The sequence below is a fragment of the Schistocerca gregaria genome, chromosome X (genome assembly GCF_023897955.1).
Source record: "Schistocerca gregaria isolate iqSchGreg1 chromosome X, iqSchGreg1.2, whole genome shotgun sequence".
Classification (NCBI taxonomy): Eukaryota; Metazoa; Arthropoda; class Insecta; order Orthoptera; family Acrididae; genus Schistocerca; species Schistocerca gregaria.
This window is the reverse complement of record NC_064931.1, coordinates 546,198,252-546,223,283: the sequence shown is the minus strand read 5'-3', so window position 1 is coordinate 546,223,283 and position 25,032 is coordinate 546,198,252. Positions and strand designations below refer to the sequence as shown.

The following is a 25,032-nucleotide window of genomic DNA, read 5'->3' as shown; positions in this document are numbered from 1 at the left end:
TGCTTTTGTTCACTGCCAGGTCTTCATAGCCATTCTGTGATGCTCTGGTTTTCCTACCAAAGAAACTCAATGATGCCTCTCCTTGGGATTCACCTCCACTACAATCATTATTGAAGGTTACGTGTAGCACTGCCACCTATCGGAAGTCATGAAACTATAATGGCTGAAGCAGGACTATTCCACAATGTCACACAACAAATTCCTTTCTTTCTTTTTTTTTTTTAAAAAAAACCGTAACTGGCTGAGAGAAATAATGTGTTTCATTACTTACTGAATGTCTCTTGTAGTTGGACAGTCATTACTGCGAAGGTATCAAAAGCATGCAATGGGGCTCAGAGCTCATGATGGCAGTCTGCTGAAATGCGTAATTAGAAGAAATAAAGGATGACCTAGACAGAAAATTTTGTATATAGGAGAATTATAGTTTCAGGTATCTATAAAGACTTTCTGTCTTCCATTAAAAAGCCTGTCTGATCTTCCTCAAGATGTGCTCTGGAGATTTTTCAAGGCTTGTTGACAAAATCATTTAAAATGTCATAGATATGGCGTTGAGGAGGTACAGGCTTTGGTAGCTGTTGCAGTGTATCCTTTCAACCATTTTTGTGAACTGGACATATAAAAACTCCTTTATGTTCTTTAAAATTTTTGTTGTGTTCCATATGATATTCCAGCTCGAACCACCAGCACCACCCGAATACAAGGTGATGATATACTGTTTTATTCAGTCTAGTGCAAGAATGGATCATCTGCCAAGCTTATAAATGAAAATGGGATGGTGCAGAACTTAATGCACATCATCAGTGGTTAACATGGAAATGGGGATGAGATAGTGCTGGTAAATAAAGACAAAGAAAAGATGAAAATGTGGCAGAAGGCATCTGCCAGCAGGCAGATCATGAAATGTAATACTTAATCCATGGTGATGTCAAGGATGCAGATACAACTACAGGTGCATTATGATCAGTGGAGAATTTCAAATAGCTAGAACATTGGTTTGGGACGTGCGCCCCCCCCCCCCCCCCCCCCCACACACACACACAAACTAACACTGAACAGATTCAGCAATGTGTCAAAAGGTACAGTACTTCTCAGAGAACTACATAAGCTATAAAAAAAGACTACTCAATGAAATAAATGAAGTAGATAGTGCCACGTTTCTGGGGAGACAGATAGATAACAATCTTAACTGGAACATACATGTCTTAGAATTAATCAGTCACTTTAGTTCAGCTACATTTGCAATATGAATGGTTTGTTACAGCTGATTTAAAAATATGGAAATTAGTTTATTCTGCATATTTTCATCCACTAATGTGTTTTGGAATAATTTCTTCAGTGGAAACTCAATGCACAAGTTTAGCAAAGGGGTTGGACAGAAATATGGAAACACCACAAGAAATGCATCCTTGAACATAAATGCAGATGCTAGCCAACCTGCAGGTTGCGCTGTTGTATCTGACTACAAACGGCACCAGTACAATATCCTCAATAAGTTGCAAGTGTTAGTCATGGTCAGAACAGTGTTCTGTATATTTGTGAGAGCATTATGTTGGGGCTGAGTGTCCGTGTCTCACGAGGATGTATCGATGATTTATATCACATACAGGGAAAGCAGAAAAACATCATCCACTAAGTCACAACACAAACAAAAGTGTGTGTTGAATGACTGTGACAGATGCAAAAGTCACTGCAGAACTGAATGTTGGATTCATGAACCCTGTCAGCACCAAAACAACACGAAGGAAGCTCCAGAAGCAGGAAATTACAGTGCAAGTTGGAATTCTAAAGCCACTCCTCAGTGACAAAAATGCTGCACTAGGAAAGCCATAAACCTGAGCTATGGACCAATGGAAGAAAGTCATTTGGTCAGATGAGTCTTGCTTCACACTGTTTTCAACTTCTGACCAAGTTCATGTTCCAAGAGTGAAACATGATGGGGGTTCGGTGATGATTTGGGCACTCATATCACAGTATTCCATGGTCTCCATTACTACTCTACAAGGTAGCATTACTGTCAAGGATTATGTGACCGTTTTGGCTGATCAGGTCCATCAGTGTTGATTCCCCAATGGTGATGCTATGTTCCATACAATAGGGAACCTGTTTACACACCTTGCATCATCCAGGACCGGTTTTGTGTGCAGAAGGATGAATTGTCACCTCTCCCCTGGACATCACAGTCACTAGATCTCAGTGCTACTGCGCCTCTTTACAGTCTACTTTGGAGAGGAGGGTACATGATCACTATCCATTTCTATCATTGTTAGCTGCACTTGCCACTATATTGCATTAAGAATGGTGTAAGAACCATACAGCATGTGTATTTATCCATTCCAAGATGAGTCAAAGCTGTTTTGAATGTCAACATATTCCCCAGACTATACTAGGCATGTTAGCAGGTTGTATTTTTCATGTATGCATATTTTATCCACACTCTGTATTTTAAGAATACTGAAGCACATTATGTGAATTCTATCTGGTGTTGTTTTAGAACAACCTGAGAGATCTCTTCACAAAACTTCGTATTTTTAACAACAGTTTTGCAATACTTATATATTTTAATGTGCTCTGTTGCTATAAAAAAGACAGTACAGAGCATGAGTAAATATTATGACTTAACAACAGTAAAGAATTGGAATGAGATACAAGTGTACTCATCAACCTGCCACCAGAGCATATTCATGTTTTATGAATAGATAGTGGAGGTTGGAACTGAATTCAAGAAATATGAAGTGCAACTTCCTTTACTCCAATAAAAAGAAGTACTAGAACAGAACCTCTTAGAATTAATGTTTTAGGCCCTTTTATAATTAATGTTAGCACTTAAACATAATAATATTAAATAATGTCTCATTCTACTGCACTTACATAAAATGAACATCCTTGACTTGTTTCCAAATCACAGATATCTCTCACTGTAGGATAGAAAGTGATTAATGTAATGTAACCACCATTGCCTAAATGCTGTTACCTCTACAAGTGACTATGAAAAAACTGTATGTTTCTTATGCATATTAAATTAGATTATTATTGTCCTTAAAAATATAAGAGTGACACTTCCAAATGTAGGATTAATCCTGCTCTAGCTGCACAAAAGACATCACAAAATGTTCTTTCTGCAAAATGGCCACATAACAAATTTTGCAATTTCATCAACAGTGAAAGCAACCTGTAATCTAGAAGCAATCTGAGGCGAAGAGAAAATGAACACGACGTTGAACAACACAATTTTAGTAACACAACACATTGAAACTCCGAAGAAATCGTTTCTCACAAGCAGAAATAGATTACAACAGCTACAAAACCTAGCAGCAGTAACAGTAAAATTAACAGAATTAAATGAAATGACAATTCTGCATAGAGAAAAGAAAGGGAGAAAACTTGATGTCTTGGAAGAACTTGAAATTTTCAGGTGCACACCAAATAAGAAATTTCTTTAATGCTTTTAAACCAGTGCTCTCAGTTTTATGATACTTATAATCCACGTTCTCTCCTCCTTTTCAGAAACATTGTTACCTCTGTTAAGTTACACTCATTACCAAATGACCTCTGTACCCTAGTTATGCAAGCTTTCTTTTCAAATTTTGTCATATAATGAACTGATGTTCTTCATTACGTATGTAATTCCAGTCGTATTTAACTCTGGTTCTACCTGTGCTACATAAAACGTAGCGGACTTTGTACTATTTTATCCCGTTTGAAGCTCATTTATAAATGTTACTCAATAATTTGTAAAATTAATTTTTGTTAAAAGCTATATTGGCTATACGTTTGACTTACTTCAGAAAATGTGTAATATACAAAATTGTTTTGCTCACGTTACTAGTGGCCCGCTTGTGGTGCGCCCTACATTATGTTTACTTGGCAGTGTGACTAGTTGCCACACAGTCAGTCCCCTCACACCACACCAGTGTTACTTATGTTTTAATGTTAGACCCTTTGAAGAACATTATGTTTTATATTTTAATGTATGACTTGAGCAACTCAGCTCTTAAGCCACAGTACATCTTTGACAATATGTTCTTCATGTAAGCACTATTTGTTTTACACTCGTTTACATTAATGTAACTTTTAAGATATTTAATCTGACATATTAATTTTAGGTAATTACCTTACCTTCTGATGAAGTCACCCTTAGAGGTGACGAAACCTGGTCAAGGTATATAGAAAACCTATGCAACTGGTTGGCTGATTGTTACATATTTTTCAAAAAAGTAAAATTATTATTATTATTATTATTAGTAGTAGTAGTAGTAGTAGTAGTAGTAGTAGTAGTGGTGGTGGTGGTGGTGGTGGTGGTAATAGTAGACATTTTTATGGTGGAGGAATGTCTAACACTTGGCATAAAGGGTAACATTCAATGTAACACTAAAAAATTGATAATTTTGTTATTGTCATGTTTTAGATACAAAATACCTTTCTTGAAGCAAGTAGTGATGCTGCAATACACAGGTGAGGTGTGAGGAACAGTTTCAGTCTCATTACTAAAACAGCCATAACACCAAATGCTGCCAGCTGGATAAAGGTGTAAACGACATCAGCATCCAAAACACTGACCATCTCATGCCACCTCCTGTAACATTATTTTTAAGGTTTTTTCAAAACTTGAAACAGAATTATACTTGTATTAATTACAGTACCAGTAAATTTACTAAATGATAATCATGATTAAGAAACACAACTGCAATTAGAGATTCATCTTACTTTTTGGGTTCTGAATTAGATTTTTCATTCCACTGACTGTACCAACTCCAACATGCAGTTCCTACTGCAATAATAGCTGCAGGTAACAACAGTGTCTGGGACAGATTTTTTATAACTTCTACGGGCATAAAATCAAATTCAGCAGCACAGGTATACAACATTGTGTGAAAATCCTTGTAGCCTGTGAACTTTGCCCTGAAGATGTTAAATACATGAGCCTGAAATTGAAGTAAGTGATTTATGTTATTGTGTACAATAATCAAAAAGAAATATCATATGAGTGTGAAAAACATGTGTGGAATGAGATTATACAACAGATCACTGTTACAGCTACATTTTAAAACTGAAAGTGAAAAAAAAAAAAAAAAATCACACAACACTGACAAATTTCTACTCAAATAAGAATAATAGGGCTGAGGGTTGAAAGAACTTTGGGCACAGAGGAAAGGAGGCAGAGGACGAGGAGAGGGGCTGCCTGTGGGAGAGTACAGGGGGAAAAGGGTATAAGGGGTGAAGGGTGCTGGAGGAGAAGGTTGCAGGAGGAGGAGAGCACATGGGAGGTAGAGTGCTGGGGCAGTAGGTTTCTGGGGGTTGGGTGTTGAGGGGGGTAGGCTGCAAGGGGGAGGGCATTAGGGGAGTAGGGAGCAGAGGGGGGATTAGGGCATGTGAGATGAGGGAGTGGGGGGGGGGGGGGTGCAAGGGAATAAGGGCGCAGAGGAGAAGGGAGTGGGCGAGAAGGTCAGGGAGGGGAGAAGAGACAGGAAGGTGGACATAAGGGAAGATGAAGATATAAGGAAGAGGAATGTATGGTGGGAAGAACAGATGAAGGAAGGATGTACGAGGAGGTGGAAGAAGAGACAGGGGGATGAAGAATTTAAGGGGAAGAAGAAGAGCCTCTGGCAGAGTTTCCTCCTCCTGTCAGAAACGATGACTTATAATGATACTGTGCTTCCTTCCCTATATAATTGGCATTTGCCTGAAGGGTCCTATTAAGCACCAAATGCTGGAGAGCTTTCAGTGACCAGCATTCTCTTCTGGCTTGTCTGGATTTTGAAGAAATATTGGCAAAAGTCCAAACAGATGATATATTCTATAAGTGTCCAGGTGAATTCACAGCAGTGGGCAACATGTACGCGATACTACTGCCATCTGTACAGGTGCCTAGCATATCCCATGACTTTTGTCACCTCAATGTAATGCACTTCTTTGTGTGATCAATGTTAGTTTATTGCATGTTGATCAATTGTGAACATCTTTTAAGGTTCAATTTGCTTTCTCTACCAGAGTATCATGTAAATGTGTGATTTTAAGTTTCCCAAGGGTATGATTTGGAACTATTCACTCGTCTGCCCTCACTCGAGTGTTATTGGCAGACAGTGGTGGATTCACATATCTCTAGGCAGAAGGCGAATGTTGGAAATGATTGCACAGCTACCCACTTATGCCTATGCAACAGGTACGTAATATCTGTTTCACTAGTGGCTGATTACCCTGTCAAGCCCAGAAAACACAAGAAGATGAGTACATTTTCTCATACAGAGATGGAAATAACATGCAGATTGGGAAAGAAGACCAGTGTGCATACAGTATGCTTGCCAAGACATGTAGGAGGTTCTGTTGGCATGTACTGAATACATCCAGCTGCAAATTGCTGCTCATCTCAGCACGAATGACTGTTGTACATGAGTTTCGAGGCAATTCTTTCTTCTTTAGATAGTTGGCTGAATTGGCAAAGACAGGCCCACACATGAGGTGGAAGCAAAGTCCTCTATTTACAGCACTGTAGCCAGTATCAATCATGGTTCTCTGGTTTGGAGCTAATTAGTAAGTCTTAACCAGAGATTCAGATAATTCTTATTCAATCTTTGATGTGAATTTTTCAACCTCTGCTATTGAGTGGAGAAATTTAGGGCCCACCTCAATAGGTCAGGTATATACTACAAAAAGAAGTTGCTTTGCGGCCATCAGGATGTGTGTGGCATGTACGTGCAGCATTCATGATAAGGTTCCAGAATCTTTACTAAGGGTAATAATGCCAACTCTGAAACTGAAGGTGAATATCAGTGGAATCTTAAATACAGATTACATATTGTACAGACAGGCTGCATGCCAACAGTTGTGGTATATCGACTGCCATAAGAAGTCGATAATATCTAGTGAGGTCATTACGGTATGTTAATGTGAAATAATCTGGGTGAGGATAGGCAATAAAGGCTGATCAAACATGGTAATCTGATGCATTTAAAGACAATATTGGCAGAGTATTTCAGAGAAAACTTAGGGAATACCTCCAGTATGTTTTCCATTATAATATTGCAACAGGGGGAGACATAGGTTTTCCAATTATAGAAATACCCAACCTGGTTCAAGAGCAGTGTTTGGAAGTTACTACAAAAGCAAAGAGAGCTGCATACTATTTTGTCAAATACTGACTTTTTATAAAATCGTGGCTGAGTATTCACAATGTAAAGCACACCTTACATTGTGGCCGGTTCCTGCTGTAAGTTATAAGTACAGAGAGCTGGACTACAGACTTATGCTCAGTCGAAGTGTAGTTGGCAAATAATAGCTGAAAAAAGGTACACTGTACACCCATTCAATAATTACAGGAATGCCAAAATGACAGATATTGAGATAAGTGATTGTGGAAAAGAAAATCAAGTAAAATTGCTAAGTAATGGAGAGCATTTGGATTGGATACAATACCTGTTAGACTCTACAGAGGCTATGTGAAAGGACATGCTCTTCCCTTCTAGTAGTTGTCTATTATAGATCACTGGAGTGCAAATGCTACTGAGCAATTGGGAAAAAGTGGTGGTCAACCACATTTTCAAGAAGCTTCATTGGACAGACACAGGTAAAAGTAGTGTTACACTGCTGACATCAATCTGTTGTAGAATTATGGAACATATTCTATAGTTACAAATTATGATTTTTTTGGGACTCTCCACTACAAAAACCAATATGGATTCCATAAACTGACATCATGCGAAATTCAGTTCACTCCGTTTATCTGTGAAACCCAGAGCACCACAGACAAATGCACTCAGGTTGATGCAGAGTCAATTGACTTCTGGAAGAAATTATATATAGTTTTGCATTGTCACATTGTAAGTAAAATACAAGCTAAGTATCATACCAGATTTTTAACACGATTCAGGACTTCCTGGCAGATAGAATACAACATATTGTTCTTACGAGAATAAAATCGACAGATAGCAGGAGTCACGAGGGAGTGTTATAAAGCCACAACCGTTTACAATACGTACAAATAACTCGACTTTTCCCTCAGTTTCGGCTGCATATGCGTTCCACACGTATACTGAACACACCCTATCCTCCTCCTCTCCTTGTCCACCTCATTCTCCCACCTCTACCCATCTAACTCCTCCTCCCCATTCTTTCTGTCTCTGCATCTTCTCCTCCACCTCTCTTTGTCTATTTCCTCCACTCCCTTTCTCTGACCACATATTCCTGCTCCCTCCCTCTTTCCGTCTCTGACTCCCCCTCTTCCTTTCCCACCCACCCACTACTCCTCTACACCTTCCAGATGCCTCATGCATCTCCCCCAATTCCCTCCTCTCTGTCCATTTTCTCCTCCCCCTTGTTTTGTCAATCCCCTTCTCTATACATCTCAACCTGTCCCCACCTATGCCCATCAGCATATGTACCCTTTGCAATACAATTTAATAAAGTAGGCCGATACTACTCCCACAAAACACCTGTAACACAGGGCAGGCTGCACATCAGTGGCTTTAACATCATTTATTTGCCCCAGATGTACAGGCCGCCATGCAAAGAAGGTTGATAAATCAGCCCCATACTACTCCAACACAAGATGCCTGTAATTCAGGGCAGCCTACATGTTGGGGCCTGGAGAGCCATTTCTTGTCCCTGATGTCCTGCAAATCAGGTTGATTTTGCAGGCCGATACCGTTCCCACACAACATGTCTATCATGCAGGGCAGGCTATTCACCAGGGGCTGGAAAAAAAACACATTTTTGCCTGTATCTCCACCCCTATTGGAGCTAGCAGCTTATAAACCCCACTGTTCTGATACTTGTGAGGCCTGCTGTTCCTGTACGATATTTGACAGTGTTGTTGTCTGTAGGATGATTGAAACAACAGAAGACAGTAGCAAAATAGAAGAAGACATTTGAGCCTGAATGTAAATAAATGTCCCATATTGGGCATAAACAGGCAAAGAGATCCATTACAGTTTAATTACGCTATTGGTGATAAATCATTAGAAACCCTAAACTTGCGTAAAATGCCTGGGAGTAACCGAACAGTCTGAACTAAAGTGGAACAATCACTTATTATCAATTGTACGATGAGCAGACACCCGACTGAAATTCACTGTAAAAATCTTATGGGAACTAAATTTGTCCATGAAAGAAGTATCTTTCACAACACTTGTAAAATGGATTCTTGAGCACTACTCTCCAGCCTGGTACCCTTACCAGGTTGGAGTAATAGAATAAGTAACGCAGATCCAATGAAGAGTTGAACGTTTTCTCACAGGATTGTTTAGTAAGTGTGAGAAAGTGTTACAGAGACGTTCAACAAACTCCAGTAGCAGGTGCTAAAATACAGGCATTGTCATCACAGAGAAGGTTATTGTTGAAATTCTGTGAGCATATGTTCGAATAAAAGTTGAGTACCATCTTACTTCCTCACACATCCATCTCACAAAATGACCACAGTGTCTAAATCAGATAAATTAAAGTTCATATCGAGCTTCATCAACAGCTGTTCTTCCCACAGACCATTTGCAAATGGAAATGGGGAGGGTGAAATTATAATGATACCAGAAACACCGTCTGCCACAGACCATAGGGTTCCTTATTAAGTTTTGATGAAGATGTATTCTGTCCGGTCCCTTTTCCAGATTTTTGTGACATTTCAGCAATCTGCACTGCAAGCAGTCATCCAGACAGACTGAGGATTGCAACAAATAAGTTTGCTGAAACTTTGTAAAATCTGGACAACATATGATACTTTATCATATTTTTAACAATAAAGATTAGTAAATATATTCCAATACATGAGCAGCTGTAGTGTTAGGCCGAATAAAGTCTTACTACCATTGAACTCATTTATTAAACAGGACAGTCAAGTACAAAACACTAAATGTTTCCCTCAATAGCCCTGCTCTTTGCTCTTCTGAGCTCTTTCCAAATCCACTAAATAACATCAAAGACATCGCTTGCATAGGGTGCATTTACTAGCCTGCTATAAACTGAAGTATATCTATGAACAAATTCGTTACATTTAGTAGGCTGAGACTTGCATTGCCACAAACACTGAACAGTAACTGTAAAGGAATCATTGTTTCATCCGGGATTAAAATATTTTTATTATTATTATTATTATTATTATTATCAACAAAGATTCTGTTTTCCACTTTTCTAATACTGTCTGCACAGTTACAGGTGTCGATCAAAACCAGTCTTGGTACTAAGTACTACCACAAGAAACTGGTATATTAATGTACGTCGAATCTGATAAGGGCAGGACGCACACGGCGTGCCAAATTGACGCGTGCAGCAAGTACAGGCAACGGGCGGGCCAAACCCCGGTCTGTCACACGGCGTTGCTCGGTCCTGCTCGAAAGTAACGCAGAACGCCACGACGTTTCATTAAGCCTTGCGGTGCGGCGTTTTTCGGTCGCTACAACTATCTTGAGTTCGGCGGAATCGCACTGTCAACGCTGTTTAACTTTCCCAATTTGTTCAAGGTGTGAAGGGCGTTCACAAATCCTGTGGCTGTTCGTACGAAAACAGGCAGCTAAAGAGCTATCTTCGCAATCCTTTAAAACGTAGGAATGACAAATGAGAGGGATGAGAAGTCTCAATTCACATAAGCGACAGATACTACATATTCGCTATGAAACAAGATTACAATATCATGCAGAAAGAATTTGGAGATTTAGTTGACAATGAAAGAGCAAAATGTTACAACGACTGACAGATGGGATTCATTGTTCTGTATATCAAAAATCACTAGTGCCAAGTTTGCCGGTCTGTAGCACGGAAGAAATTGGTGGTGCAGATAGATAACGAAGTCGCACGCATTATTCCATGGTCAGATGCAACAGTTTTCACTGGAACGGAACAAAGGGTATGGATACCTTATACATTACTAAAAAGCATGTTGGATAAGTCAAGGGGCATACCTGGAACGATATTTAGATTTGAAACTGACTATTGACGAATATAGTACGGTCAAAGGAGTGCTAGAATGAAAATTAGAACATTCGCAATGGAGTGTACTCGCATTGTAAGTGGGCTTAACTGCACACTGCCCACAGCAAGGTAACTTCTTTCTGATTTGGTGGGGATGCATTTCAAAAGAAATTCGCATTGGAAGGGACGCACTCTGACAAAAGACAGTCCAGTTCCATAAGCTCACTGGCGTTAAAGAAAACGCGGCGTTTGGAGAATTCATGGTGACCTTGAAAGACTTACAAGGATAGTTTTACAAAGATTTTGAGCACAGTGTCAATCTTACATCTGTTTCCGAGCTGTTTTTGAGACAGTTCGCCGTTTCAGATGAAAGTGCCAAAGTACATGTGCAGATGTAACTGACTGACCTGCAAGGCAATTCCAGTTTTAGCGACAATTCTTTTTACGTTCAAACGTCTACATTGCTTTCCTCATGCAGAGTTTCCAAGTCTCCATAAAGAGGTTGCAAAAGTGCTACAATATTTCGATCGACGTATCAGCGTGAAAGACCGTTTTTTTTTTCAATTATGAAACTAAAGAAGTCACGATTACGTGGCAACTTGAGTGAAAAACTCTGTAAAATTGTCTGTGTCTGTCCGTATGACGACAGTTTGTACCAGATAAAAAGTACATTATGTCTTCAGTGTGATACAAATAATTAACTAATACTAAAAAATTGTTTTGTTTGTGAACCTATGTTGTCGCAAGATATAAAACCAAATAGTATGCACTGCATCCTCGCGCTCAGTCTGGCTTGGCGTTGGAGAAACACGAAGCAAGGCCGAGCGCCTTGGCACTCGATCCCGGGCGTAGCCCGCGAGCCGAAATCTTGGCCGTCCCTGTGGTAAATGTTTCACAAAAATTTAACTTTAATTGTGGTATGAACTGGGTGACACACTCCCCTCCCCCAATTTTCTTGCTAACTGCTCACTGCTGCTCCTACTCCCACATAGTGGCGTGATATCATGTGCTTTGAATGACCGAGTGAAATTGCCTGTTGTTGGTTGCTGTCGTCTATTGTTGCCAATACCCCATAGTGGAAGAATAGTACACATCATCTTCAGCACGGGGATCCAGCTATCGTTAAATTTCCTACTGAAATTGCTGGGGTGTTGAAGAATCTCTATTGTCTCTCTGTATAGCCTTTCATGGTATCCGCTCGTAGCTACCAGTGCTTGAGTCCTATCAAAATTAATATGGTGGATTCCTGTCTACAAAACATGTTCCACGCCAACGGCCTCGCCGCAGTGGTAACACCGGTTCCCGTCAGATCACCGAAGTTAAGCGCTGTCGGGCTGGGCTAACACTTGGATGGTTAACCATCGGGTCTGCCGAGCGCAGTTGGCAAGCGGGGTGCACTCAGCCCTTGTGAGGCAAACTGAGGAGCTACTTGATTGATAAGTAGCGTCTCTGGTATCGTAAACTGACACATGGCCGGGAGAGCGGTGTGCTGACCACATGTCCCTCCATATCTGCATCCAGTGACGCATGTGGGCTGAGGATGGCACGCCGCCCGGTTGGTATCCTTCCAAGGCCCTGTTCGGATGGAGTTAGTTAATTAGTTAAAAACATGTTCCATGACAGCTGATCTCTCAATCTCTCCCTTTCTAAAATCGCCCTTGTGCTCCTCTAGTCGTTATCTGACTGTTCTTTTTGTAGTACCCACATACCCTTTCTCACAACTGCTTTTCCAGCGGTTTGTTAGTATCCTTGGTCAATTTTAGGTAATTCTGTATCTTCCAGGTGGGTTTCTAGAGTATCGCAATGTTCCATTTTGTTAAGATTTTTCGTGCGTGGTCAGTAGTATCCTTAATGAAGGGGCAAGAATGCTCACAAACTGCTGGTAAACGCAGGAATTTATAGGATTCCATGAAGTCGTGAGGAGGTGTACACGGGTACTACAAAAAGAACGATCAAAAATCGAATAGATGAGCACAGGGACAACTGCAGAAGGGGAGAAAGTGACAGATAAGCTGTTGCGGAACATGCTGTGCAGGGGGCAGAAGACCACCACATTCATTTTGATAGGAGCCAAATAAAGGCAGCCACAAGACGCTACAATGAAAGGCTACACACAGAAGTCATAGAGATTGTTAAACATCCCAGAAATTTCAATAGGAAGGACGATGATTTGAAATTGAATGACATTTGGATCCTGGTGCTAAAAGTGCGTACTAGTTTTCCACCAAGGGGTGATAACAACAGTTGACAACGGCAACCGACAATGGTCAATTTTGCTCGAGTATTGAAAGCATGTTACGCCGTGCCACTGGAAGGTTGCACATGCAGACAAAATTTTGCTGCAGCCAGTAGCGAGTCAAAAGGGTATCAATCAGACACTCAAAGAAACTGTGATCCCCTTTGGAAATGTCCTCCACAGATGGGAACTAAACATTGGCTTGATAACGGTATAGTAGCCCAGAACATTTTATGAACTGTGCTGCTACATTGTTACTATTATGGATCTCATTAATGTTTCCTACGGCACAAGAATATCCCAAAAATAACTTCAAACAATTACCAGTAAAACCAGTTCTCGAATACGATGGAATGCATAATACACAAAATTGCATGCTCGTCTCATCTAATTTTCTTTGTTGGTGTAACTGAAACATTTATACGAGCGTCATCCACAAAGTACGTTCCGTTTCTATTTCCATCCGCGCCATCGCTACGATCGCAGTTCCGAGCATGCGCGGCAGTTACTCTGACTCAACGAGAAGACATGTACGCCATTTTCAGATCGCTGCTGCCGACATGTGCTTTACTTAGTGCTTCTTTATAATGTCAGCCGTAATTGAAAATGCCGCCGCGTGTTGAATCAGATCTGTGATTCGTTTTCTAAATGCAAAGAAAGTTAAACCAAAGAAATTTCATCCGCAAATCGGCGAGGTTTACGGACAAAATGCTACGAGTGATTCAATAGTTAGAAGATGGGTCAGACTGTTCAATGAAGGACGTGATCAAGTGCACGGTGAAGAACGAAGTGGACGCCCATCTGTGGTTACGGATGAACTGGTTCACACAAGTGAAGATAACATTAAGCACAACCGTAAGTTTACACTTAGTGCCCTTACTTTGGAAGTTCCGCAAATATCACGATCACTAATTCATGAAAATGTTACTGAAAAACTGAAATTTCGAAAACTTTGCTCACATTGCGTACCCAAAATTCTTACTGAACAACACAAAAACAACGGACGGGCAGTGCACTTCAGTTTTTCAAACACTACAATGAAGAAGGCGATGGTTTTCTTTCTCGGATAGTCACGGGGGATGAAACTTGGGTATCGTACGACACCCCTGAAACAAAACGGCAATCAATGGAATGGAGGCGCACTTCATCCCCAACGAAGGTTAAGCCCAAGCAAATCTTGACACCTCGAAAAGTCATGTGCACCGCTTTTTAGGACATAAAAGGCCTTCAGTGCCATAGATCGTAGTAGGTTAAGCTGTGAGCTGTTTCTAGATGGAACTAATTCTAATGAGGTAATAAACTGTGCCCGTTTTCTTACGAAATTAAACCATTATGATTTTCATGGAAGTGCCTGCAACTGATTTCTGGAAAGCAAGAAGTTATGTCATAATACAGAATAGTTTCTCTTGATACAGGAAACTCAGCTATGGAATACCACCAAGTCTCTGGATTTGCCTTTTTTGTTTTTATTAATGATTTTCTGCAGTATTTGTCAGTATCAGAGGCTGATACCAGCCAAGGACAAAGTCAAAGTATTTCACAGTGAAAATAAATAATAATGGCAAGAAAACGAGCTGAAAGATGGTTTAGTTAAAACAGTAGGAAATAATTATTTGTGTTGTACTACTACAAGTCACTTCATATTTATGTATTACATTATAATTTAAGATAATTACTTCAAAATGGCTCTGAGCACTATGGGACTTAACATCTGTGGTCATCAGTCCTAATTACTTCAAAGCAGTTGTGATATCTACAGCGTGTAAACGGTATAAGGCGCCAAAATTATACAGATGGCACATTTCGCAATGCTTGACAAACAAGTCTAGTGACATGTTTGCGTATTTCCTACGGTTGTCCCAGAAAAAAAAGTTCGTCTCAGGATAATGGTTTTGGAAAAGTAGATGCTTGGCCGTGCACGTACGTAAGCAATCGGTTCGTGTTATTGCCCGCTGCGCGTATTGACATCACGAGCGTAAATCGTAAACACATAGGCAACTGCGGCCTGAGTGGCTGCGTCATTGTAATACACCGAGCGAAGAGAGTAGGCGAGTAACCTGTGCACATGTTATTCCAGCTCTGTTAACTGTTAGGATGGAAAGGAGATTTACTATAGCTGAACTATACGATATGCATTTAATTTATAGCGAGGAAAAAGTTATTGCGAGGGCAGCTGTACGAATTTATCGACAACGTTTCCCACAACGACGACTTCCTGCGCGAAAGACATTTGCTGCTGTGCACCAAAGATTTGCGTCACGTAATTCTCTACTTGTATGCGATTATTATGAATTGACATCTTAATAAAGTACAGTACTTATCTGCACCTTTGTAAATTTTCGTCCGTATGCGAATCGTATCTTCTGTTCTTATATGCTTTCCGTTTTTGTTACATCATTACAGAATACAACTGACGAATACGTATTTAATTTCCTTAGATTGAGAGATACTGGCTATTTACTGCCCCGCGCAGAAGGCAGAGGCCCACAACGCGCCGATCGTACACTGGAAGCCGAGGAAAGAATTGTGGACCGCATCTAGGAGGATCCTTCTCACAGTACTAGAAGCATCGCCCGCCACGTGCGTATATCGCACACTGTCGTTCGTCGCACTTTGCAAGAGGAGCGTCTACGGCCTTACCACATTCAACGCGTACGAGCATTGGAAGAATAAGATTTCCCTTCACGACGTGAATTCTCATAGTGGTTTTTATTACACAGTGTGCAGCATGATTTTGTCAACAAAATACTCGTCACAGATGAAGCGTGTTTCACTCCCGACGGAATAACTAATTTCCATAACGTGCACACGTGGAATGTACACAATCCTCGCCACGTAGACGCAACACATTTTCAGCGACGATTTTCCGCAAATATGTGGGCGGGTATGCACGATAATTACATTATTTTACCTGCACGTTTGACTGGTAACTATTGCCGAACGTTTCTAGAGGAAACATTGTTACCAACGTTGTTAGAAGACATTCCGTTAGGCATACGTCACAACATGTGGTTCCTCCACGATGGCGCTCCATCCCACATTGGTCACAGAGTACGCAGATTTTTGGATAGTCGATTTCCAGGACGATGGATCGTGCGTTCGGGTCCACGTCGATGACATGCAGCCCTGATGTAAATCCACTGGATTTTTACTTTTTGGGCCATATGAAGGAACTTGTTGATGCTGAGCCAGTAAATAATGTGGACGAACTGACGCAGAAGATTTTAGATGCTGCCAATACCATAAAGGCCACTGTGCATGTGTGTGTGAACGAGTGCGACGAAAGGTTCGCCCTAATGAAGCATGTGTAGAAGCGAATGGTGGTCATTTCGAACATTTATTGTAGTATTGGTGTAAGAGGAAAGGAAGAAATGGGTTTTCTTTTCGTTACGATGTTGTTGTACAGAAGGAAAATAATGTGAATTTAGTATTCGTTATGGCAAGATGAAACAGTTGATTGTAATAATGCACAACTATCTACTTGGTGATTGATTGAATGTGTACTAATGGAAATCCATTGTGTTTGATATTAGCTTGTCATTACTACTACGACCTTCGTTATCGACTTGGTGAGAAACAGACTGGTTGTATTCCATTCACGTAAAGCGAATTACACATTCTTGACAACCCAAAAACCGTTTACATTTCTTTCTTCGGTACCACCTGATTATCACACCACCTCGTTGTACACGTCTAATGATTTCAATCCTCTGGTCGGCTCGTTGCCTTTCTCTGGCCGCTCCGTCATTATAGGCAATAAGCTCGGTACGCCGTGTACTGTCGGTTGACTACGTAAGCAGAAATGTGTATACCATCTATCCTACGAACATTAGGTTTTAATAACACAAAAATGTCATTAGACTTTTTTGTCAAGCGCACCGAGATGTACTATCTGTATAATTTTGGTGCCTTATACCGTTTACACCCTGTATATTGAGCCAATCTTAGCAAACACTGTGGCTGCGCTTGAGGCGTTACTACCTTGGTGAATCACTAGGAGGTGGTGATAAACGAAGCCTGCAGCATGGATCAGGAGGCGATTTGGGCCCTTCATTGACTAGCTGCCTGTGGTGGATGCTTCTGATACATGGATGATGGAGTTTAATGCCGAAAATTGATCAACACTTCGATGCATGAAATGGTGATTTGGTATCCACTTGTAAAGAGATTGAAACTGCATATGAACCAGTGCCTCACTAGTTCGACTGAAACTGTGGTAGATAACTCATTTTTAGATTGCCTAGATTTCTAGGGCTGGAGGCATCCACTTGTTTAGTAAACTTGTCTATAGATTAATCTGCTCCTTCATTGCAATATTTTAGGTTGTTCATGTGTTGGCTCACATCCTTAGTTAATGACAACTTATTCGGTAACTGCGCCTATAGAGTGATTAAAGCTAAATAGCTTTGATTGGCTTCCATTCAGACTTTGGGGTAAGCCAGGGATGAGAGTTACATTTTTTAATAGGCATATGGATATAAGGAATCTCTTTTCACATAAATTGCAAACGAATAGAGTTACACAATAATATATATATATATATTATTGTGTGAAAAGAGATTCCTTATAATATTTTTTGGTTAAACATTTTTAAATTTTCTTAAAGATTAGGTGCTTCTAGCCACTTTGAGATTTATATGATACTGTTGGTCATTGTTAAGTTCAATTAAGTTTTTTTTTAAAATTTGTGGCAATATTCACAGAGCAATTTACTTCCTTAAAATTTTTCTAGTTAAACATTTGAAATTCCTATAGCAGATGGGGCTCTTCTGGCCACTGAGTGCCCCATGTGTAGGAGTCGTCCATCATCACTGTGGAAGACACGAGCCATGCCTGGGCATGGGTGTTCATCATCAGAGTCATTCTCTGATGATGAGTCATTATTAAATTAATAATTGATTTACTTAACCAAGGCAACACTGGCCGAGCAAGTCTGTTCTTACTAAGTGTTATCTCCTTTTAATACTGAATCATGACTGATGGCTTTTTTAGTTAGCACCATGTGTGTAATTATTTTAAAATGTGTGTCTTAGATTTTCACTGAGGCTTGTTTATCAATGTTTTTGCGAAGGAAGCTGACAGGAAGACTGTAAGGCACCATTCAGTTGTGAAGGCCACACCATCCTCTATACTGACTACACCAGTGTAATATGAATTTGTTCTTAATAGTGTAATCCAGCATCTGCTGTACATTGTACCTATTTTTGGATTATTGCAATTACTGTTCAAATAAATATGTGTTATTTCTTGTATTGCCTCTCGATTTGTTTCCACGATCCTTCCTATGTTTGAACTGAGTGTAGGTAGCTCAGTTATTTGTTTACAAGTCAGAGAGCTCATATACTTGGCCACTATGCTCACGATTAATAATGTGAAATGTACAACTGTAAATGAGAAGATAACAGCTCAGTAAACACTCCAATTAAATACAATAACTTTGTAATTGACAGACTGCAGTGATGGAGAAGGGAGGAAGAGGCAGGGTTCTTAGCATGCAACCAATCATGCTTGGCTGACTAGGCACTGCATGTACCTATAAAACAGGAAAAACACAAAGCATGACACACTCAAGAATGAACAACCACTTGGCTCTCCGAAATTAAGAATATTTTAATATTTTGTTATTGTAGAGCCTGGCTGGCTGATTTGTAAGGGGGGGGGGGGGGGGGCTGAGTGGTGGGCCGGTGGGGCTAGGGACAGACAGGTAGTTGAAAAGACACTTTATTGCTTTTAATTATAACATTTCTCCATAATCAATGAGATGGATGGTGCTTGCACTGGTGCCCAGCAATGCTGACGTCAGACCTGGGAAGCAAGCCGGCAGCCTGTCAGTAAGCCAAAGCCCTGACATCAACAGTGCACTCCTTCTTCTTGTTGCATTGACCCTCTGATGATGAACACCCATGCTCAGGGACAACTCATGTCTTCCACAGTGATAAGGGAAGACTGCTGCGCACAGGGAATGACGCGCAGCTTCCTGGCACGAGTCTAGCAGTGGCTGGCATAGAAGGTAAGTCTGCTGTGCTATTGTGCCAAGTCCTCAAGGTGGGCTTAGTGCAAGAGGCTGCTGCCCCATCCCCATCTCAAACCCACTAATGCAGCTGGAGGCTTTCAGGTGTCTTGTCGTCTCACATAGCCCTGGCATCGTGGTAGTACTGCTAGGCACCAAATGCCTCTGCCTCAAAATTCACAGTTATTTATACTACTCTGGGGTGCATCTGTTGCACTATTGCCTGGCTCCCAGTCACGTAGCTCATAAAAAAGTAGTAACCCTAGTGTGGTGACACAGTCCTGCCAGCTCTAGCCATTACCACTGTGCGGTGCAGGTTTTGCAGAGCAAATCATTTCACGTATATCTTGCTATGACTTATGTGTCACCAAACTGCACTAACCGGCCAGCAGCAACTAACACAATGCTCCTTACATAGTTCGCTTTGCCCCCTTCACAGGAAAGAGCCGGCCCCTCGGGTGCTGCTCAGAACTGGCTCCCCACCGTGAACTACTACTACCATCAAATTACAAAACAAGTGACACGCTCTCAAGATTATACTATGCTATCAATCTTAAATATTATAAACTTCTTACACTACATTAAACTTCCAGGTTGCTTCCTTTTAATTCCTTTAGCACATTCATTCCTTTCTGTATCTGTGTCCGCTACACATTCTCATTACTGTCTCTTTTACAAAAAATATTCTCCATCTCGTGCTCAGGTGATACAGTCGACTGGGACCTGGATTACCCGTGGATCTGGTTGCTGAACAGGTCTCTATCTCAAGTAAATAAAAGCTACGCAAAACAAAATCATAGTCACTATGGTGCTAGGAACTGCAACACTCAAGGCCACTGTTACCCATTGTCTACTGTCCTGATAGTGTTCAATGTGCTGTATTACTTACTATGCAGTGATCCACTCCACCTGTGTGGCTGTCATCTGATTCAGAGAATGAACTAGACATGGTTCCCAGGTATCATTTAGGAAGGTAATGTTTTGTTTAGGAAACATCTCTGAGGGTTTCTCCAGAAAAATACAGCTGCGGTTGTGTCACTTCAAGTGAGTAACTCTGTCATCATAGCTGGTAAATGAAACATTGGTCTCTTCATATTGCAGATGGTTCCATTAACTAACAACCCACTGCTTCTTAGCTCCATGCGTCTCACTCCCATGAGTTTCCCTTGTTCGTAACAACTCTCCATTACTATTACATTGTCGTATGCCAGCATATCCACGTAGACCTGCTTGCTGAAAGTATGGCTTAAATTTCATCACCTACTTTTCACATGGCTGACCCTTTGCCTTGCCCTGAACAATTGTGTGACAAATGTGTTTCCTCCCATTTGGATCTCGCATACGGAACATATGGTGACCACCCTGCTTTGACATTACTGTAAATCTTCTACTGTCATTACTGCATGTCGATTCCAGTCTTTGATATTAGTAACACACCACTCTTTTTTTATCTGCACAAACGTCCCCACTGTTTCTAACCTTACTGGATAGGCGTGCTCTGTGTAACATCTCAACAATACATGTTTGTCCGGGACTTTCACTGACACATAAAACTGTGTACTACACTCCTGGAAATTGAAATAAGAACACCATGAATTCATTGTCCCAGGAAGGGGAAACTTTATTGACACATTCCTGGGGTCAGATACATCACATGATCACACTGACAGAACCACAGGCACTTAGACACAAGCAACAGAGCATGCACAATGTCGGCACTAGTACAGTGTATATCCACCTTTCGCAGCAATGCAGGCTGCTATTCTCCCATGGAGACAATCGTAGAGATGCTGGATGTAGTCCTGTGGAACGGCTTGCCATGCCATTTCCACCTGGCGCCTCAGTTGGACCAGCGTTTGTGCTGGACGTGCAGACCGCGTGAGACGACACTTCATCCTGTCCCAAACATGCTCAATGGGGGACAGATCCGGAGATCTTGCTGGCCAGGGTAGTTGACTTACACAGTCTAGAGCACGTTGGGTGGCACGGGATACATGCGGACGTGCATTGTCCTGTTGGAACAGCAAGTTCCCTTGCTGGTCTAGGAATGGTAGAACGATGGGTTCAATGACGGTTTGGATGTACCGTGCACTATTCAGTGTCCTCTCGACGATCACCAGAGGTGTACGGCCAGTGTAGGAGATCGCTCCCCACACCATGATGCCGGGTGTTGGCCCTGTGTGCCTCGGTCGTATGCAGTCCTGATTGTGGCGCTCACCTGCACGGCGCTAAACACGCATACGACCATCATAGGCACCAAGGCAGAAGCGACTCTCATTGCTGAAGACGACACGTCTCCATTCGTCCCTCCATTCACGCCTGCCGCGATACCACTGGAGGCGGGCTGCACGATGTTAGGGTGTGAGCGGAAGACGGCCTAACGGTGTGCGGGACCGAATCCCAGCTTCATGGAGACGGCTGCGAATGGTCCTCGCCGATACCCCAGGAGCAACAGTGTCCCTAATTTGCTGGGAAGTGGCGGTGCAGTCCCCTACGGCACTGCGTAGGATCCTACGGTCTTGGCGTGCATCCGTGCGTCGCTGCGGTCCGGTCCCAGGTCGACGGGCACGTGCACCTTCCGCCGACCACTGGCGACAACATCGATGTACTGTGGAGACCCCACGCCCCCACGTGTTGAGCAATTCGGCGGTACGTCCAACCGGCCTCCTGCATGCCCACTATACGCCCTCGCTCAAAGTCCGTCAACTGCACATACGGTTCACATCCACGCTGTCGCGGCATGCTACCAGTGTTAAAGACTGCGATGGAGCTCCGTATGCCACGGCAAACTGGCTGACACTGACGGCGGAGGTGCACAAATGCTGCGCAGCTAGCGCCATTCGACGGCCAACACCGCGGTTCCTGGTGTGTCCGCTGTGCCGTGCGTGTGATCATTGCTTGTACAGCCCTCTCGCAGTGTCCGGAGCAAGTATGGTGGGTCTGACACACCGGTGTCAATGTGTTCTTTTTTCCATTTCCAGGAGTGTATGTATTCTCACCTGCACAGTTGCTCCAAGATAGGAGAAAAAGTATGTCTTAACTATTAGGCTCCGCTAATAATTTTAGTTCCGCTGGTAGCTCTTTCCGCACCTTTCTCAATCCCTTCAGACACTGTTCAGGTGACAACAGGAATGGACTCAATTGCCCAAGCATTTCCTGATGAACGGCTTCCTGCAATGCCACTTCACTCTTGCGTCCTAGACACTATCCCATAGTCATTGCAAAGTCTTGTTAGCGTTATTCTCGCATCCAACACTTTCATTTCTGTTTAAACTGCCTCTGAATCACGGTTCAGAGTGCTAGCTGATGCGTTGGCATAATTCATTATTTCGCCGGTTATCTTAGAAGCATACATGTGTTCTTCAGCACGCTGCTCTCCAAACTCCTAATCTGTGTGGAATGCCACTCCATTCCCTCCAGCCAACTCTCTTGCAGCTTCCGCTGTCCTGTTTAGCTCACTCACGTCGTCTCAAATATTATCTTGAGTATCATTCCTCACGCACCTTTCCATCATTTTTGCCTTTGCTCACTCAATCACCCGTACACTATGTGTAACTTTTCTTGTTTCTCTAAGACCTCTTTAAATACTCCAATGCTGCTCGATAACTGCCATAAATCTGAGAATACCTCTTTCACTCTCTTTAATTCATTTTACAGTTCGCATACATTAAATATCAAACCTATTGTCCATCTGAAACTTGATACCACCACATCGTGCTGCCAGGAAAACGAAACTTCCCCGTCCAGGTGAGGATCTCACATTGCTCCTACTCCGCCCCAGGAAAAATGGTACACCACTGTCTAGGCAAGCATCCTTCCTTCCTTCCTTGCCCTTGCTGAACGGCAACCTGAGGACAAGGACCATTATCACCTCCCCTCTCCCCAGAAGCCTGCTTACTCTGATCTCTCACACAATATCTAAATATGATCCTACCCTACATTCCTTTAACAACCTACACGAAAAACAATGAAGCATAACAAAACGCATCGATTACCTTCTTGCCATTAATGAATACGGTATATGAGGTACAGTCTTAGATATACAATGAGGTGTCAGAAGTCATGTGATACCCCCTAATAGCATGTCGGATCTCCTTCTGCCTGGTGTAGAGCAGCAACCTGGTGTGGCATGGAGTCAACGACTCACTGGAAATCCCCTGCAGAAATATTGCGCCATGCTGTCTCTACAGCCTTCTATAAAAGTGTTGCCCCTGCATTATTTTGTGCATGAGCTGACCACTCGATTATGTCCGATAAATTTTCGGTGGAATTCATGCCGCAAGATTTGAGTGGCCAAACCATTTTCTCGAACTGTCCAGAATGTTATTCAAACTGGTAACAAGATGCACTGTTGTCCATAAAAATTTCATCGCTGTTTGGGAACGTGGAGTCCATGACTGATTGTAAATTGTCTCCAAGTAGCCGAAAATAATCATTTCCATTCAATGATCGATTCAGTTGGACCAGTGGAACCAGTCCATTCAATGTAAACATAGCCCACACCAGTATGGAGTCACCACCAACTTGAACAGTGTCCTGTTGACAACTTGGGTCCATGGCTTCGTGGGGTCTGCGCCACACTCTACCCTGCCATCAGCTCTTATCAACTGAAACTGGGACTCATCTGACCAGTCCACGGTTTAGCAGTCGTTTAGAGTTCAGCCAATATGGTCACAAACCAAGGAGAGGCGCTGCAGGCGATGTGCTGTTAAGCAAACGCACTCAAGTCAGTCGTCTGCAGTCATAGCCCATTAACGCCAAATTTCGTCGCACTTTCCCTTAACAGATACGTTCGCCGTACGTCCCACATTGATTTCGGCAGTTATTTCACGTAGTGTTGCTTGTCTGTTAGCACTGACAATTCCGTGCAACCGCCGCTGGTCGCGGTCATTGAGTGAAGGCCGCCGGCCACTTCGTTGTCCATGGTGAGAGGTAATGTCTGAAATGTGGTAATCTCTGCACACTCTTGAGACTGTGAATCTCGTAATATTGAATTCCCTGATGAATGGAATGTCCCACACGTTTAGCTCCCACTACCATTCTGCGTTCAAAGTCTGTTAATACCCCTTGTGCGGCCATAATCAAGCAGAAACCTTTTCACGTGAATCACATCAGTAAAATTGACAGTTCTGCCATTGTACTGTTCTTTTACACCTTTTGTACGCGATATTAATGTGCATATCACTTTCTCATGACTTTTGTCACCTCAGTGTAAAACCCAGCTGCCAGAGAGACTAAGTCGGAATTATTCACTTAAGGTGGCCAATACAACCAACCGCGCCTCAGAATTGTTAACTCCGGTCATATACACGATATGTCAACACTGTACGATGCGGAAGTGTATGGAGGAAGTGCTACCAGCTCTCAGGGGCTGTCCTGGCGCTGTAACTGCTCGTGGTCTAGAGGTAAGCGTCGCGCAAGGTAGATAAAACAATCTCATGTTGGAGGACACTTCCGTCAGACTGGTGGAACCTCAGAGATAATTCGCTTCACTTGCTAAGCCAGCAGTAACAGCATAAACGTCCACAAACAATCTCGCAAAACAGCTCGTGGCAGCGCCAAGATCAGGTTACCGGCCTCACTCGCTGCTGGACGTTATGCACCGTCAGACCAGGCAACCAGGGTACTGTGAGTGTATTTAACAACTTGCATTTTCTTATCTGAAGTTTTAGTATTCGTCTTGCAGTAACGTATTAGAGTTTGCACACTTGAAACTTATAAACGTTGTTCAAGCGTTGTATGATAGAGACGCAAGTGAAAAATGTCTAACACTTGCGTCACATTCTCCACCGTTGGCTCAATATATGGCAGTGGAGGCAGTTCTAAACCTTTGTATTGTGTGTGGGGGCGAGTGATATTGTGCAAAACACGCCTGAAAAGCATCTTCTTATTT

The 25,032-nt window shown here is 42.1% G+C and overlaps 1 protein-coding gene across 1 annotated transcript in view; it reads right to left on the bottom strand.

Moving 5' to 3' along the window:
* The window catches only part of LOC126298788 (probable C-mannosyltransferase DPY19L1), a 215,761-nt gene that overhangs the window by 30,754 nt on the left and 159,975 nt on the right, over positions 1-25,032 (bottom strand). The window contains exons 9-10 of the mRNA XM_049990249.1: positions 4,705-4,922; positions 4,417-4,573 (exon numbers count right to left, since the gene is read on the bottom strand). Coding sequence (XP_049846206.1) covers positions 4,417-4,573; positions 4,705-4,922 — 375 coding nt within the window. The remainder of the gene's footprint in view (positions 1-4,416; positions 4,574-4,704; positions 4,923-25,032) is intronic.